Below are 19,705 nucleotides of genomic sequence, written 5' to 3' on the forward strand. Positions count from 1 at the left end.
TGTTTGTCTGAACTAAGTGAAGCATCTGTGTTTTAGTTGTTTTCCTTTGTATATACAGACAATCTCTTTTTAGCATCTTCCAGAAGGCAGCTTTCATTTCCTTGTTCTTCAGGCTGTAAATGAGGGTATTCAATGTTGGTGGCACCACAGTGTAAAAAACAGACACCATTAGATCCCAAACAGACATTGGCTTTAGGTAGGCAACAGACCCTGTACTGAGGAAAACAACCACAAGATGAGGAATGCATGTTGAGAAGGCTTTTGACCTGCCATTCACTGATGGCATATTCATAACTGTGGAGAGGATGTAGATATAAGAAAGCAAGACTGAAATAAAACACGTGATACCCAAGGATGTTGTGACAGTTATGGCTACAATCTCAGCAAGGTACTTCTCTGAGCAGGACAGCTTGAGCAATGAAGGAATCTTATAAAAGAACTGATGGACAAAATTTGACCTACAAAATGGTAATGAGAAAGTCACAGATGTATTCAAGAAGCCAGAGGCAATCCCTCTAAGCCATGAAACAGCCAACATCTCCTCACAAGCTGCTTTCTTCATGATGACCTGATACTGTAAGCGGCGGCAAATGGCCACATATCAGTCATAAGACATCACTGTGAACAAGGCCAACTCTGCACAGGCAAATGAAACAACCAAAAAGACTTGTGCCATGCACCCAATGAATAATATAGAATAGTTTTGGGTCAAAGATTGAACGATGGCCTTGGGAACTGTGACAGAGATGAAACAGACATCTAACATTGACAGTGTCCTCAAAAAGAAGTGCATAGCACTGTGGAGGTGCTGATCCAAGGTGGTAAGAAGAACAATGAGAAGGTTGCCAACCATAGCTGTCAGATAGATGAGTAAGAATAGCACCGCATGAAAGACTTGCTGCTCCTGGATGTCTGAAAATCCCATGAGGATGAATTAATTCACTGACATGGTGATACTGGCCATGATAATCCTCTCCCTGGGGCTTGGCAGAAGGAAAACACTGTGAAATTCTTTGCTTAGAACAAAATATTGTATAGTGTCATAGTTTGAAAGTTATACTTCATTTCTAGTAAAGATTGTTGGATAGGCAGGAATTAACTAATTATCTCTCTTAATTTTCTAGTTTTAGTTATTCATGATCCCATATCATAAAACAATTGAAACAAAATGGAGATATAGCTTTTATTTGGTGATATACAGTAAGATCTACAAAATATTTGTGAACCCATGCATTAGATTGTCTGACCATAGATAAAGAAAATAATTTCAGTAATTATCTTCAAAAATTTAATTGAATGCTACATAAATGCATAATTTTCTAGGTACTATTTCAAACACTATATGTGCATGAACTTTATCAATATTAAAAAAAACTCTCCTAAGGAAGCAAGAATGATATCTCTTTTACAGAGAAATAATATCAGCAGCAATGGGTTATTAATTTGCCTACTGTCAGGCAGCAAAGTGAATATGGAGATAGGACATGACACTTTCCAGACTTTTCTAAACCTGAACATTCACACAGTTTACTATTCATTCCCCAGGTAGGGTTGAATAAGGCTGAAATTGATCAACCAATTGAAGGGCACATTCACAAGGGAACCATCACAAACGAGGTTTTCAGGCATTATTGTGTGATTAATAATTACAAAAGATACAAACAGTGGCATTTGTAAAAGTTTAAGGGCTTTGAGAATCTTCACAACCATGCCGGGAACTATTCATTTCTACCTATTAAAAAAAAAAAAAGTGAGCTTTACTTTCCAACATTCTAAATTGCCCTTTATATCAATTTGGTTCTTCCACTATAACATGCACAAGAGAATAATCTCATGAAAGGCATCAGAAAACAGTGACATTAAACAGCAACAACAATAAAAGAGTCCTCAAAGCATCATATAGCCACAAGATGTAGAAATTCTCACAATACCCAATCTCATAGTTATTTAACAATTTAGTGGAGTTAAATTATTCTTTTCAATAACTCATGGGGTCACACACTCTAAAATAGAAATAACTGACACATATTTTTGATTATGGTATTAGTAATGTAAATACTTAGGTAGCTCTAAATCATTGCTTTTAACATCACCAATGAATGTTAAGGAAATAATCCCTATTTTAGGCATCATTGTAAAAATAGCCATGTACAAAATGAAACTTGAAACAACTTGAAACAATGAATTCAATTGCATTCTGTTTTGCAGAAACAGAAGAATTGAAACAAAAGAGAAGAATTGAAAGGTACTATGTATACGTGAACCGTGAACTTCCTGATGTTCAAGCTGGTTTTAGAAAAGGCAGAGGAACCAGAGATCAAATTGCCAACATCTGCTGGATCATGGGAAAAGCAAGAGAGTTCCAGAAAAACATCTATTTCTGCTTTATTGACTATGCCAAAGACTTTGACTGTGTGGATCACAATAAACTGTGGAAAATTCTGAAAGAGATGGGAATACCAGACCACCTGACCTGCCTCTTGAGAAATCTCTATGCAGGCCAGGAAGCAACAGTTAGAGCTGGACATGAAACAACAGACTGGTTCCAAATAGGAAAAAGAGTACGTCAAGGCTGTATATTGTCATCCTGCTTATTTAACTTCTATGCAGAGTACATCATGAGAAATGCTGGACTGGAAGAAGCACAAGCTGGCATCAAGATTGCCGGGAGAAATATCAATAACCTCAGATATGCAGATGACACCACCACCCTTATAGCAGAAAGTGAAGAGGAACTAAAAAGCCTCTGGATGAAAGTAAAAGAGGAGAGTGAAAAAGTTGGCTTAAAGCTCAACATTCAGAAAATGAAGATCATGGCATCTGGCCCCATCACTCCATTGGAACTAGATGGGGAAACAGTGGAAACAGTGTCAGACTTTATTTTTGGGGGCTCCCAAATCACTGCAGGTGGTGACTGCAGCCATGAAATTAAAAGACGCTTACTCCTTGGAAGAAAAGTTATGAGCAACCTAGATAGCATATTCAAAAGCAGAGACATTACTTTGCCATCAAAGGTCCGTCTAGTTAAGGCTATGGTTTTTCCAGTAGTCATGCATGGATGTGAGAGTTGGACTGTAAAGAAGGATGAGTGCCAAAGAATTGATGCTTTTGAACTATGGTGTTGGAGAAGACTCTTGAGAGTCCCTTGGACTTCAAGGAGATCCAACCAGTCCATTCTAAAGGAGATCAACTGGGGATTTCTTTGGAAGGAATGATGCTAAAGCTGAAACTCCAGTACTTTGGCCACCTCATGCAAAGAGTTGACTCATTGGAAAAAACTCTGATGCTGAGAGCGATTGGGGGCAGAAGGAGAACGGGACGACCGAGGATGAGATGGCTGGATGGCATCACTGACTCGATGGACGCGAGTCTGAGTGAACTCCGGGAGTTGGTGATGGACAGTGAGGCCTGGTGTGCTGTGATTCATGGGGTCACAGTTGGACACGACTGAGTGACTGCACTGAACTGAACTGAACTGAACTGATGTACCCCCCAAAGTTTGCAAATTCAAAGATCTTGGACAAAGAAGCACTTAGTTACCTGTTGGATATAATCTTAGTTTAGTTCAAACTTTTAACACTATGATTTTGACTTTGGATTTGAAATTGCATTAATAGTTTTGTTGTTCTTGAAACATAATGAATCAGTAAGTCAAGGAGAGGCCCAGGAAATGTATAAAGAGAGACCTGAAATATATAAATAAAGTCCATAGCTCTTCCTGAAAGGGAAACTGCATTTCCTGGCTGCAAAAGTCCCTACAACTACAATTTCCAGAAAGAATATCCTGAAAGTATTTATAGCCTGAGGGTAAAGTTCCAGCCTGAGGAATGGCATTTGATGGAGCAGTTTAAGAGTGAAAAATATTCTTAAGAGACACGATACACAATGTATTATTTTACCTAACCAAGGAAGCTCATTCCAAGTTTATTCCCTACACATCATCTCAACTAGAACAGAATTTGAGGAGTGAAAGCCAGAATTATCTTAATTGCATTGTCCCTTGGGAAAAGAGATCTCTTCAGAGACTGCCTCTATTCTAATATTATACTTAGAGACATAGAGGTTAGAAGCATAATGAAAGGTAAACATAAGGCACTGTTTGCTTCCTAGAACTCAACTTTATTTTATACAGAATTTAATTTTTGCTATCATATGGATCATTGAAATTAATTCTTACAGTTTGAAGACAGAATAAATCAGGTTTGTGCAGTAAAAAAAAATGCAATCATCCAGTATTATGTAGTAATTTAGTAGTCTTTTGTCATTCTGTCACATATCATATATATATATATATAGTACCTAATTACTCTTTATTCAGAAATATGTTTATGAGCAATATACTTGAACATGAAATACATAATATTTTCATTATCAGTTCAGTTGCTCAGTTGTGTCTGACTGTTTGTGATCCCATGGACTGCAGCACACCAGGCTTCCCTGTCCATCACCAACTCCTGGAGCCTACTCAAACTCATGTCCATTGAGTCAGTGATGCCATCCAACCATCTCACCCTCTGTTGTCCCCTTCTTCTCCCACCTGCAATCTTTTCCAGCATCAGGGTCTTTTCAAATGAGTCAGGGAAGCCCCATTAATATTTTACCTTTTATAAATTGTCTACACTCCTATTTAAATAGGGCAGTAGCTTACGTTTATGGCTACAAAATGGTTTTTCTTAGACTTGTCGATTTTCTATTTCCTTTTTCCTATTTTCATGGTAAACATTTATCTTAAAATTATTAACTGATTATTAATTATTAATTACTAACTATTATTATTAAAATTTTGCCTCTTCAGATTATATAATTTCTGAAACAGTTTTAACTAATTACAGGTCTATGAGTAGTCTATCTGGTATTTCCTCTGCTCTCCCAAGAGTTTTTCTTCTAAAGTATCTTTTAACACTAGCTGAAATCTCTCTCATGGAAGCCAATTTTCTCATCAGTTTTTCTAAAGCATAGGAGAAAATACATGTTTTCTCCAAGGTTGTATTATTCTTAGTCAGCCACAATTATTTATATATTGCATTAAGCAATAGAAGTGTGAAATTTAAATGCTTTTGTAAAATATATTCACAATCCCATATACTGTTGCATTATCCATTTGTCCCCTGTGTGATATAAAAAATCTCACCTCAGTGACCTTCTTAATTTCAAAATACATCCAGAACTTTTTCTAAGTTCAGTTGTATGTGCATACACAATAATTAACAAAAAGATGTATTTTAAGATGACTTTTTGACTACTAACATCCTTCTCAATGTTATCTTTTTTTACAAATAACAAGTTCTAAGAGTAATTACATGTTTTTCTCAATCACTTTAAATTAATTAATTGGTCTTAATCTAGCAAAATTTTTTAAACTGATTATCCAAGCTATTGAAAAACTATTCCAAGCATGGAGATTTAGTGAAAGAAAGAAACCATTGCTTTATATTAGTTGCTTGATTCCAGAGAGGGTAAAAATAATACTTAAAAACACAAATGAATATTTAAAACTTCAGAGAAAAATGAATCCTAATAAATAGTAATAGAGAATTTATGATTTCTCCTCCTTCCAGAATATTAGGTGAAAAGGTAAGATGAATTTTAAAATCTGCAAGTTGACATAGAACTAATGAGAAATTGTCACCTATTTGTCTGTCTAATAGAAGTTAATAAATTGTATTACTGGTTTAAGCTGAATTTAATAGATTCAGTCTTTTGGTTATGTGAAAAAATTATAACTGAAAAATTCCTTTCTCCATTTGACTATTTTCCATACATAAGTACATATAAAGAATTTAGCTTACAGAGCCTAAGACAGTAAACTAACGTAAAAATAAAATACAAAAGAAAGTATTATACAAACTACTCTTTGATTCTCAGTTTAGGTGACTGAAAATACATGCATTTTCTTCTGAAGAAAGAAGAAAATTACATTTCTTTATAAATGTAATTTCTTTATAAATCTGTCATATTTTAACAACAACAAAAAAAACAGGCTAATTATATTTCAGTTCAGTTCAGTTCAGTTCAGTCGCTCGGTCGTGTCCAACTCTTTGTGACCCCATGAATTGCAGCACTCCAGGCCTCCCTGTCCATCACCATCGCCTTGAGTTCATCCAAACTAATGTCCATTGAGTCTGTGATGCCATCCAGCCATCTCATTCTCTGTCGTCCCCTTCTCCTGCCCCCAATCCCTCCCAGCATCAGAGTCTTCTACAATGAGTCAACTCTTTGCATGAGGTGGCCAAAGTATCAGAATTTCAGCTTTAGCATCATTCCTTCCAAAGAAATCCCAGGGCTGATCTCCTTCAGAATGGACTGGGTGGTTCTCCTTGCAGCCCAAGGGACTCTCAAGAGTCTTCTCCAACACCACAGTTCAAAAGCATCAATTCTTCAGCACTGAGCTTTCTTCACAGTCCAAATCTCACATCCATACATGACTACTGGAAAAACCATAGCCTTGACTAGACGGACCTTTGATGGCAAAGTAATATCTCTGCTTTTGAATATGCTATCTAGGTTGCTCATAACTTTTCTTCCAAGGAGTAAGCGTCTTTTAATTTCATGAGTTCAGTCACCATCTGCAGTGATTTTGGAGCCCCCCAAAATAAAGTCTGACACTGTTTCCCCATCTATTTGCCATGAAATGATGGGACGAGATGCCATGATCTTTGTTTTCTGAGTGTTGAGTTTTAAGCCAACTTTTTCACTCTCCTCTTTCACTTTCATCAAGAGGCTTTTTAGTTCCTCCTCACTTTCTGCCATAAGGGTGGTGTCATCTGCATACCTGAGGTTATTGATATTTCTCCCGGCAATCTTGATTCCAGCTTGTGCTTCTTCCAGCCCAGCATTTCTCATGATGTACTCTGCATAGAAGTTAAATAAGCAGGGTGACAATATACAGCCTTGACATCCTCCTTTTCCTATTTGGAACCAGTCTCTTTTCCATGTCCAGTTCTAACTGTTGCTTCCTGACCTGCATATAGGTTTCTCAAGAGGCAGGTCAGGTGGTCTGGTATTCCCATCTCTTTCAGAATTTTCCACGGTTTATTGTGATCCACACAGTCAAATTTGGCATAGTCAATAAAGCAGAAATAGATGTTTTTCTCGAACTCTCTTGCTTTTTCCATGATCCAGCTGATGTTGGCAATTTGATCTCTGGTTCCTCTGCCTTTTCTAAAACCAGCTTGAACATCAGGAAGTTCACGGTTCACGTATTGCTAAAGTGTGGCTTGGAGAATTTTGAGCATTACTTTACTAGCGTGTGAGATGAGTGCAATTGTGCGGTTGTTTGAGCATCCTTTGGCATTGCATTTCTTTGGGATTGGAATGAAAACTGACCTTTTTCCAGTCCTGTGGCCACTGCTGAGTTTTCCAAATTTGCTGGCATATTGAGTGCAGCAATTTCACAGCATCATCTTTCAGGATTTGAAATAGCTCAATTGGAATTCCATCACTTCCACTAGCTTTGTTCGTAGTAATGCTTTCTAAGGCCCATTTGACTTCACATTCCAAGATATCTGGCTCTAGGTGAGTGATCACACCTTCGTGATTATCTTGGTCGTGAAGATCTTTTTTGTACAGTTCTTCTGTGTTCTTGTCACCTCTTCTTAATATCTTCTGCTTCTGTTAGGTCCCTACCATTTCTGTCCTTTATTGAGCCCATCTTTGCATGAAATGTTCCCTCGGTATCTCTAATTTTCTTGAAGAGATTTCTAGTCTTTCCCATTCTGTTTTTTTCCTTTATTTCTTTGCACTGATGCTGAAGAAGGCTTTCTTATCTCTTTTTGCTATTCTTTGGAACTCTGCATTCAGATGCTTATATCTTTCCTTTTCTCCTTTGCTTTTTGCTTCTCTTCTTTTCACAGCTATTTGTAAGTCCTGCCCAGACAGCCATTTTGCTTTTTTGCATTTCTTTTCTATGTCTCCATGGTCTTGATCCGTGTCTCCTGTACAATGTCATGAACTTCATTCCATAGTTCATCAGGCACTCTATCTATCAGATCTAGTCCCTTAAATCTATTTCTCACTTCCACTGTATAATCATAAGGGATTTGATTTAGGTCATACCTGAATGGTCCAGTGGTTTTCCCTACTTTCTTCAATTTCAGTCTGAATTTGGCAATAAGGAGTTCATGATCTGAGCCACAGTCAGCTTCTGGTCTTGTTTTTGCTGACTGTATAGAGCCTCTCCATCTTTGGCTGCAAAGAATATAATCATTCTGATTTCGGTGTTGACCATCTGGTGATGTCCATGTGTAGAGTCTTCTCTTGTGTTGTTGGAAGAGGGTGTTTGCTATGACCAGTGCCTTCTCTTGGCAGAACTCTATGAGCCTTTGCCCTGCTTCATTCTGTACTCCAAGGCCAAATTTGCCTGTTACTCCAGGTGTTTCTTGACTTCCTACTTTTGCATTCCATTCTCCTATAATGAAAATGACATCTTTTTTCAGTGTTAGTTCTTGTAGTTCTTCATAGAACCATTCAACTACAGTTTCATAATTCCCCACTCTTAGAATATATCCAAAGGAAATAGAATCTATCATCTTGAAGAGTCTATCTTATGACAATGTGTATGAAACTTTATTCATAGTCACCAACATATGGAAACAGTTTAAATGCCCTTCCAGGAACAAATGGAAAGAAAAATATGTACCTATATATTTGAAAGGATTCAGGTATTAAAGTATATATGGAAATTTACAATAATATGGCAGGTGAATGGCATTACCCTATGTAACATAAGCCAGACAAAGAAAGAGAAATACCATATATCATATCACTTATATATGAAATCTAGTTAAAAAGCAAATTTCACAGAAACAAAGAACAGAATGGTGATTGTCAGGGCTGAGTGGGGGAGGAGAAACTATATCAGAGTACAAACCTTTAATTATAAGAAGAATAAATTATAAATATCTAGTGTACAATATAGTGACTATAGTCAATGTTATTGTATACCTGAGAGTTGCTGAGAGTTGTCATAGCTAAGAAGTGAATGTGAAGTGATGGATGTATTAATTATCTTGGTTTTGGTAATCAATCTATAATGCATATGTATATCATATATAGTTGGACACAGATATAGTCCAACTCATTATTTATCATGTGTTTACCTTCATATTGATTTCTCTGTAGGCTCCTTTATAACTTCTTTATATATGGTTCTGAAGATTTTCCAGGTATATGTATGTAAAATTTGAGACTAAGAATTTTAAATCAATAGTAACAGCATAAACAACAACAAAAAATGTCAGCTGTGGTTTATTTTTTGTTTTACATGAGTCCACCACATTTCTTGCTATAACAATTGTGACATTAGAAACTATAGCAACTAGTATAAAACATTTGATAAGAATTCTCAATGCCTGCTCCTATTCTTTTAATGGGACAGCAAAATTAATTAAATTATTATTAATAACTGTTTCATAGAATAAAATAAGCTAGACCATTGCATTGATACTCTAGCCACACTGTTAATTTTGAACCCATGTCCATCTCTAAAACAAAAGTAAAATCACAAAATGAAACAAAAATCTCATGCAAACTAGACTGACCAGGAAGTAAGGAAGTTAGCAAGACATTATTAACAATAGTAATAACAATGTACTTACTCTTGAGTACTGTATGTCCCTAATTTTGAAGGAATAAATATTTTTCTTAATTTTGTCAATTCAATGTCTTTAAGATAGTTTAACCAAATTTACTTAGAAGCTTTGAGAACGTCTTCATATGAAAAAATATATCATATTTAGGTTGTTGAAATAAGCCAGTCAAGTCCTACTTTGTCTAAAAATGTGGACATATGTATAACATTACCTTCAATGCCTCTAGGAAAACAGTCTTTGTTATTGAGTTTTGGTCAGTTGTCTAAGGGTAATTTCAAGCAGGTAACAATCTCTAGAGCACAGTTGAGAGAGACTCAATTAAAATGAGATCCAATTAAAGAATGAAGATAAGAGCTGATGAGCTAGGAAGAGTATTGCCAATAAGTATGTATACATAATTAATAAGTTAATAAAATAAAATAGAGAAAATACATGCATCTTTATGTGTGTGTTAATCACTCAGTCATGTCTGATTCTTTGCACACTCATGGATTGTAACCCACCAGGTTTCTCTGTCTGTGGAATTCTCCAGGAGAGAATCCTGAAGTCGGTAGCCATTCCCTTCTTCACGGGATCTTTACCATGCATCTTTACCATAAATTTTCACTGGGTTCATCTCTGTGATCTCAGATATTATCATGTATTTTAAGGACCGCATATAAATTTTGTCTGCCCTGGTTGAGGCAAATGATATGACTTCATTTACTGGCTTTGTAAAATCTAGGTGTTTATACCTGTCATGTTCACCTGAAATTGAGATGACTGTGTCAAAATTTCCATTGAGTTAGAGAGAAAGCTGAGGGGCCAGATGTTGAGTTGCAACAAGTCAGAAATGAAAGTACAGGTAAGTCTTTTGTTACTTACTGTGATGGTACAAGTAAGAAATGAACTGGTGAAAGCACCAACTGTTCTATTTTCATGAGTACTGGTCAAGGGTCAGAAGAATCAGCACAGATGTGGAGGTCATATCACTTATCAGGGAACCCAAACAAAAGGTTCTTGCAATTCTGTAGGCTTGGGGAAGAAATAGAAGGGAGGAGTATGATTAGAAAGTTTGGAATGTTTAAAGTCTTGAAGATGTCTCCTCTTCCCCCTGATAATGAAACCTTGGCAGAAGTCCCTGAGGAACTACATACCCAATTACAGAGCTCTAAAAATGAGTGCATTTGCACCAAAACTTAAACATGTATAATAGCAAGGAAAACTCGACTCCATCTTAGCTATTTACAATAACCTTTCTTCAGATGCTGCAGTGATGATGTATCAGGTGTGGTGTGTGGATGAATCTATTTTCTGTGAGGTCTCTTAATTAAAGTAGTGAAATGGTCAATAGCCAGCCTGAAAGACCATATTTGACTAAATGCCAGACTCTTCAAAATTGCTGGCAATCATCCATTTGAAAACTATACATATATATATACACACACACATATATATACATATATATATATATATGGTCATAAGGAATGTGAGGATGAAACACTCATGGTTTACTAAAGGCCAGTATAACAGAGATAAATGATAAATGGTAAAATTCCTTGGGGCCATTTTGCCAGAGTTTAATTCCCACATCTGCCACTTAATGAGTGAATGCACTGAAGCAAGTTTTGGTTTGTTTTGCTGTTGTTCCTTTTTAAACAAAGCCTTCACTTTTTGATAAATAATTTGGTTACTATAAGAAGTATATGAAAAAAATAAATGAGTTAAAGTAATGTCTGTGTATTAGTACCCATAACATTTCAAAATGTTGATACTATCATTTCTACTTTCTGTTAGACTTAAGAACCAAAGATCAACGATCTCACAAAGGCCAAATATAACACTTACTATAATACAACATATTATTGTTTACTTCCTCCTTTTGAATAAATATTTATGGGATCTATATGCTTGTAGCTAAACTAAACCTGTCAGAATTGGAGAGAGAATTGGATAGACTATTGATATTAATTTGATTTTTTTCATATAGTGCTCTATAAATCCTTTAGATTGAGAAAGTCAGAATAAGCCAATTATATATAAGATCATGGCAATAATTATTAGTAATTTTGATTCATATATATATACATATATATACACATAGAGAGAGAAGGAGAGCTATTGAGAGAAAATTCGACACTCAACAACATAAAATATACAATATCTTGTAAGAACATAATTCATAAAATGACCTTGTATATGTTATACACCCATACAGACACACACATATATATATTCCTCATTGTATATGAAATTGTCTATGTTCTCTCTATATAGAGATGTGCATATCCACATATCAATATATCTACCTATCCATCTATCTATATCTATTTACCATCTATCTATTATCTATCATCTATTCTCCATTAAGTGTGATAACTATTATTTGAAGATTTTGATGTTTTTGCTTACTCTTATCTAATTAATGCATCAGACTCTTACAGTTCGTTTTGTAAAAATTCTCTTTAGGAAATAAAATATTATTGTTTTATTTATTTCTGAAGTTCTCAGTTTCACATTAGTTGTCCCTGAGGAAAAAGGGCAGTTTATTTATTGAATGTAAATAGACTTATTCTCTATATTCTGTAATAACCTAAATGTTAAGAGAATAGATAAATGTAATTTTAGAACTGAATTACTTTTCTGTACACCTGAAACTAATACAACATTGTTAATGATACTCCAGTAAAAAATAGAAATTAAAAATTAAAAGTTTCAATTGTACATGTCTGAAAAGTTGGTTGACATGGTCTCATGAATCAAAAACAGAATGTGATGTCTTGTATAAATCTCAGTAATTAGTATCATATAGAATTTTATTTGCCTAATAGAACTATGTGTACTTAGATATATTGAATATTAAATACAACACAAGCTTTCTCAAATGGATTTGTATTTTATAAAGTGATTATTAATAAAACATTATAAAGAAAAACATGGAAAAATATATACAGAATGATAATTTCATAGTGTACTAGTATACTCTGAGTTTCTTTCTAAGTATCTGAGTAGGTAATTTTACTTATTGAAAACTGTTATGGTGAAAAAATAGCCCATGATATGTGCATCCAATTACAAGTTTGTAAATCTTGGGAAACATTACAAAAGCATTTATATCTTTGATTTTCTTATCTCTAAAGCCAAGATTGATAACACTGAACCAACCAGGAAAGTAATGGTTGTCTTCACTTGTGCTAAAGGAACACTGGTCTAACTGAATCACCTCAGTAGAAAAGAATTCTATGTGGTCATTCTGTAAAGAATTCTATGAGCATATAGATAGCAACACCTTACTATGACAAATTTTGTAAATGCTTTGTTTTCCCTCCTACACAAGCTAGAGTAAAATATAAGTGTTTTATGGATTATATAGAGATTATATATGGATATATAGAGTATTTTATGGATTATATTGGAGAGGGAAATGGCAACCCACTTCAGTACTCTTGCCTGGAGAATCCCATCGATGGAGGAGCCTGGTGGGCTACAGTCCATGGGGTCACAAAGGGTTGGACACGACTGAACGACTTACTTCACTTTACTATGATAAATTTTGCAAATGACTTATTTTCCCTCTTACACAAGCTAGTGTAAAATATAAGTATTTTATGGATTATATAAAATACTAATTACATAAATTAAAAACAATTTGCTTTTCCTTGAGAATTTCTAAAACTCCTATTTTATATGCCATTTTATAAAGCTAGCATACTTTGTCTTCTATCATGATGTCAAAAAGGATTGAAAGCTTCATTTCTTGGGCTTGTCCAAGTGTGCCCCATATTACATTTTCAGCAAATGTATTTTAAGTTATTGAGTTTATGAGTAAATAAAATATATAAATGTTGAGATACATGTCTTCTGTACCTACTCTGTTTAGATTCCTATCATAAAAGGATGCTGACTTTTGTCATATGTTCTCCTTGCATGTATTGAAATAATCATATATGTTTTTTGTCCTTAATTCTGCTAGTGTGGGATATTGCATTAATTGATCTGTATATGTTTAACTATCCTTGAATCTCAGGGGTAAATCCCATTTTATTTAAGATTATCCTTATGTATGATTATTTGATATATAGTTATTTAATGGTGTATGATTATTTAATGAGTTGTTGAATTTATTTTGATTGTATTTTTGAGGAATTTTGCATTTACTATCAAAGGAATGCCGTTGCTGTTGTTGTTTAGTTGCTCAGTCATGTCTAACTCTTTCGCAACCCCATGGGCTGTAGCCTGCCAGGCTCCTCTGTCCAGGGGATTTCCCAGGCTTGCCATTTCCTTCTCCTGAGGATCTTCCTCACCCAGGGATTGAACTCACATCTCCTGCGTTGGCAGGTAGATTCTTTACTACTGAGCCATCAGGGAAGCCCAATATTGACCTGTAACATTCTTTTCTTTTAGAGTTCTTGTCTAGCTTTGGTATCACAGTGATATTGGCATCATAAAGTAAGTTTGGGTGTATTTTTGTTCTTCAATTGTGGGGTAAGATTTTCAGAAAGATTCATGTTAAATTTTCATTAAATGCTTCGTAGAATTTACCAGGGATTTATCCAGGCTTGGATTTTTTTCTGTATGAGTTTTTTTTGTTTTTTTTGTTTTTTTTTGATGACTGATTTAATTCTTCAAGATTGCCAGGAGAAACATCAGCCATCTCAGATATGCAGATGATGCCACTCTAATGGCAGAAAGTGAAGAGGAACTAAAGAGCCTCTTGATAGGGGTGAAAAAGCGAAGAGAAAAAGCAGGCTTAAAAGTTTACTCTATTCTCTCCCTGCCAGTAGGTTCTATAATGTCATGTTTTCATGCTGCTATTTAGTGAACTTTAATAACTCCCTCTAGCATTTCATGTTGGGCAGCTTTGTAGTGGCGTTGGATATTGTCAGTTTCTGTTTGGGAAGTTCTTTCTCCTTCATTTCTGAAATACAGCTTCAGTTAGTGTTCTTTGTCAGTAGGTACTAAGTTGTTGTTCTTGTTTGAGTACTTTGAATATGTCATCCCATGTTGTCTTAGCCTGCAATGTTTTTCTAGACTGCCATGGATAGCCTTATGGTGGTACACGACAATTTGCTTTTCTCTTGCGATTTTCTTTTATTATTTATTTATTTTATTTTTGGCTATGCTGGGTCTTCACTGCTATTCAGGCTTTTCTCTAGTTACAGTGAGATGGGGCTACTCTCTAGTTGCAGTGTGCAAGCTTCTCGTTGTGCTGGCTTCTCTTGTTGCTGAGCACAGGCTCTAGAGAATGTGGGCTTCAGTAGCTGTGGTAATTGGACTCAGTAGTTTCAGGTCCTGGGCTCTAAAGCACAGGCTCAATAGTCGTGGGGCACAGGCTTAATTGCTCCATGGCATGTGGGGTTTTCCTGGATCAAGGATCGAACCCATGTCTCCTGCATTGACAGGTGTGTTTTTTTACCACTGAGTCACCAGGGAAGCCTGGCAATTTTCAAAATAGTATCTTTCCCTTTAATTTTGGACAGTTTGACTCTAATGCCCCTTTGTGAACATCCTTTGATAATCAGCTTATTTGCAGTTCATTGGACTTCATGAATCTAGATGTTCATTTCCCTTCTCAGAAATGTGAAATTTTCTAATCCTATTTCTTTTTTAAAAAAATTTGTTTATTTTTTAATTGAAGGATAATCGCTTTACAGAATTTTGTTGTTTTCTGTCAAAGCTCAACATGAATCAGCCATAGGTATACACATGTCCCCTCCCTCTTGAGTCTCCCTCCTGTCTCCTTCATCAGCCCACCCCTCTAGGTTGGTAAAGAACCCCTGTTTGAGCTCCCTGAGACACACAGCATTACTTCTTTAAGTAAGCATTGTGTTCTTTTCTCTTTCTTCACTCTTTCTGACATTTCCAAAATGCTTTATTTCAGTCAATGATATGTCTTAAGTCAAACAGGGTTTTTTCATTCTTTTTCCCTCTTGTTGTTGTTCTTATGACTGTATAATTTTAAAATGTCTGTCCTTGAGTTCACTGAGTCTTTTTCTGTTTTATTATATCTGCAATAGAAACTCTCTATTAAGTTTTTAGTTCAGTTATTACCTTCTTTAGCTCCAGAGTTTATGTGTATTTTTTTCACTGTTGCTTTCTGTCTTTGTTGAACTTTTCATTTTTTTAATCCATTGTTTCTGATTTTGTTTTGTTGTCTATGTTCTCTTGCAGCACAATGGTTTTCCTTAAAACGGTTATTATGAATTATTTATCAGGCTCAATACATGATAACTTTCCAACTCCTGGACATTTACCCTTACCACATATCTGTAAACTCAGAGACTTATAAAACAATTTTTAAAAGCTGCATTTCAGTCATATATTAGTACATTATAAGTGTTTCTCATATCACTGTCAGAAAAAGTTATTGAAATATTTTTATATCTTTTAGAGAAAAGAATCTGTAAAATATCTCTGGGTATGTAGTAGGTAGACTCCTAAACTTTCCCCATGATCTGTATCCCTTGAAGTTGCTTCTGTAATTAAGTTAACCTACAAGGTAAGAGTAAAGCAACTGTGCAGACATAATTAAAATCCAACATCACTTAATTGTAAGTAATCTAAGGGAGATTATCCTGAGCTGGCTTTACCTAATCACTTGGTAGACCTTTAAAAGAAGACTTAGACTTTCACTGAGGTCAGAGAGACTCTTATGCTGGCCTTGAAGAAATAGGCTGACATGAAATAGTTATGTGCAAAGAAATGAAGTATTTCAACAACTACACAAGTTTAGAAGATGATGCTGGGCTTCACATGAAACTGCAGCCCCAGCCAGAGTCTGGATTGCTCCCTTGTGATACTGAAATACAACACCTAGTTTAGCTATGTCAGAATCTCTACCCACACATCCTATGACATAATAAATAATTGGGCTCCCTTGATAGCTCAGTTGGTAAAGAATCCTCCTGCAATGCAGGAGACCCTGTTTCAATTCCTGGGTCAGGAAGATCCCCTGGAGAAGGGAAAGGCTACCTACTCCAGTTATTCTGGCCTTGAAAATTCCATGGTCTGTATAGGCCATGGGATCACAAAGAGTTGGACACTACTGAGTGACTTTCACTTTCACTTCACTTTCAATAAATAATTATTATTTAGAAATCCTAAGTTGTGTAAATTTGTTATGTAGCAAAGGAAACCTAATGCAAGGTGGATGTTAAAACAAAGTTTTAAAAGATTTAAATTTTTAAATTTAAAAATTCATATTAAGACATATTGGTTGTTCCTCATAAACACACATGAATCTCCAGGTTTGAACTTTCATTTAAATATCATTACAAGAATACCTACAGTTATGTCACACATGTGATTTATAGAAAAATATCAGAATTTGGACAACTTACAGCTTTCTATTTATAAAATTGAACATTTTTCATGAAATTACTGTGCCCAACACATATAAGGATTAAGATATCTAACTGTAAAGAATCAAGGCATCAGGGATTCATATGCACATTTCAATTTCCCATATATTAAGCTAATGCCAGTAAAAAAAAAAGAAAGAAAATAAATGGAAGGTCCCCAATTCTCCAAAAGCCTGAAGAGGGGAAGAGTCCATTATAAGATGGGTTTAATAAACCTAATCATAAATCTATTCCTTTTTACCTCTTTCTCATTAAAGTGTGCTAATTTTATAATAATCTAATAAATACATATTTAAACTTGTATATAATTAACTCAGTCATTCAATTTAACAAGTCAATTAATACAAGGTACCAATTTGGATTCAGGAAAATTCTTTGGTTTGATAAAGACAAAGCAGTTATATGTTAAAAAAAAAAAAAAACAACACAAAACATTTATCAGTGTTCTATTTAATTATGGAATTATGTGGTAATTTCATGTTGGGTAAATACCTCTAATTTCTTAAGTGGTATCTTATAAAATAAGTATATAGTTGTGCATATTAGCTTGCAGTACATATTTACTCATGGTCATACTTTAAATTTTCTATAATGAAAGAAATATAATATTGGAACAAACAAGCATGCAGTTTTTTTTTTTAAACTTTCTAAAACTTGTGTGCTTGTTTATAATTTTTTTGGTAAAAATATGGGTAAATATTGAGTGCTAAATTACATTGGTTAAATAAATTTAAGCATAAAACAAAACTGCAAAACAAGGTTAATTAGGCAATTTATTCTCCAGACTTGCCCTTCCCTAATACCTTCATGAATGCTCTGGCCACTTCCTTGTTTCGGAGGCTATAGATGAGGGGATTCAGCATGGGAGTGAGGATGGTGTAGAAGGCTGATACCATCTTGTCCTGGGTAGGGGATCGGTCAGACACAGGCCGCATATATATGAACATGGCAGCTCCATAATACATTCCCACCACCATGAGGTGGGAAGAACAGGTCGCAAAAGCTTTTCGGCGACCCTCTCCAGATCCCATGCGAATGACAGCCATAATAACACGGACATAGGAAGCAATAATGACTGCTACAGGGAAAAGAAGCATAATTACACAGCAAATAAACATTAACCTTTCAAATAACAATGTATTCGTGCATGAGAGAGTGAGAAGGGCAGGGACATCACAGAAAAAGTGGGGTATTTCCCGGGAACCACAATATGGGAAGGACAATGCAACTGCAATAACAATTATGCCATCAAAAGAACCAACAACCCAAGAAGAAACAGCCACAAGGCAACAGATCTTCTGGCTCATGAGAACTGAGTATCGTAATGGGTGGCAAATGGCAACATACCGATCATAGGCCATTGCAGCCAACAGGAAGCATTCAGATCCAAGCAGGGACACATATAAGAATATCTGGGTTCCACACCCAGCCAGAGAGATGGACTTCTTTCCAGACAAGTAGTTGAAAGTCATCTTGGGTACAGTGGTACAAATAAGCATGAGGTCCATGAGGGATAGTTGGCTGAGGAGCAAGTACATGGGAGTGTGGAGTTGAGTATCCAGGTAGATGAGGAGAACCATGAGAGTGTTTCCCATGAAGGCCACTGTGAAGATGCCCAAGACCAGAGAGAAGAGGAAGATGTGGGTGGGACTGTGATCAAAGATCCCCAGCAAGATGAAGTTAGAGTTTAAAGTATGATTCTCCCATGCCATGATGAATATATTCACTGTGGAGAATACAACATGTGAGAAATCTCCAATATTTTGTTATGGAAATATCTAGGATTTTTAGATCACCATTACTATAATGTCTATATATAGATACAGCAAATCTTATTTCTCTGAGTATCATTTTTTAAAAATGTGTAGACAAGGGAATCCCATGGATAGAGGAGCTTGGCAGGCTACAGTCCATGAAGTCACAAAGAGCTGGACATGACTGAAGCAACTTAGCACAGAACATATAGGAAAATTTATTTCTCAGAGAATCATTTTTTAAAATTTGTAGATAAGAGATATTAGACTTATTTTTAGCTTTAATGATTTGGATAAAGAAACCACATAGTTAACAGGCATGTTTGTTCCATAATTAAAATACAAGTGATTTCTCAAAAGGCATATAATCTAATTTCAGCAACCAGCCAACTCAGATATGTAGTGTGGATTATCCCTTCAGAAGTCAAGAGTCATTATGAGCCATCTGAAGACTCATGAATTGCTGGGAAGTCAATGAGATTTTCTGTTATGTTTTTCTATGGAATTTAGCATACCACTCTATGATATTAATAAAAATTCTTTCTACCAAAGTGTGGAAGAAAGTATGTATGTTTAGAAATGAGATAGGATTTTTTAAATACCAGGTGAAGAGAAGGGGTTGAGAAACTGTTAATCAGAAGTATATCTAATAGTACATGTTGCTTATAATAGTGAATTGTAGTAGATAAAATTTCTCACCAATATGACGGTTACTAACTCTATCTATTAAGATAAGGTGTATCCATGAAATATCCTGGTACAGGTCATTTTTCTGGAGAAGCAGACTAGAGGGCAATAGTATAGTTCAAACACCTGGAACAAATCATTTTATCTGTTTGATCTTAGTTAACTTCTCTAAGCTTTATTTTCTACTCTGTAAAATTTGACATTTTTTATATCTATATTGTAGGGTGTTATTAAAACTAAATGAGATCATGTTTACAAATTATGGATATTACCTGGGATATAGTTTTAAAAATATATATATATATTTAATACCTATAACTATATAAGTATTTTT

At 35.2% G+C, this 19,705-nt stretch overlaps 1 protein-coding gene across 2 annotated transcripts; it reads right to left on the reverse strand.

Moving 5' to 3' along the window:
- Positions 1-14,194: 14,194 nt before the first annotated feature.
- On the reverse strand, positions 14,195-18,642 carry LOC120863770 (olfactory receptor 2M3-like). Of its 2 annotated transcripts, XM_040240338.1 has the most exons (2): positions 17,724-18,642; positions 14,195-14,217 (listed from the first exon to the last, which is right to left on the reverse strand). In XM_040240338.1, the coding sequence occupies exons 1-2, from the start codon at positions 18,640-18,642 to the stop codon at positions 14,195-14,197; spliced, it is 942 nt and encodes a 313-aa protein (XP_040096272.1). The 2 variants fall into 2 exon arrangements, with proteins under 2 accessions (XP_040096272.1, XP_040096273.1); XM_040240339.1 differs by lacking the exon at positions 14,195-14,217 and having other exon boundaries at positions 17,616-18,642.
- Positions 18,643-19,705: the final 1,063 nt, after the last annotated feature.

The sequence above is a fragment of the Oryx dammah genome, unplaced genomic scaffold (genome assembly GCF_014754425.2).
Source record: "Oryx dammah isolate SB20612 unplaced genomic scaffold, SCBI_Odam_1.1 HiC_scaffold_5, whole genome shotgun sequence".
Taxonomy (NCBI): Eukaryota; Metazoa; Chordata; class Mammalia; order Artiodactyla; family Bovidae; genus Oryx; species Oryx dammah.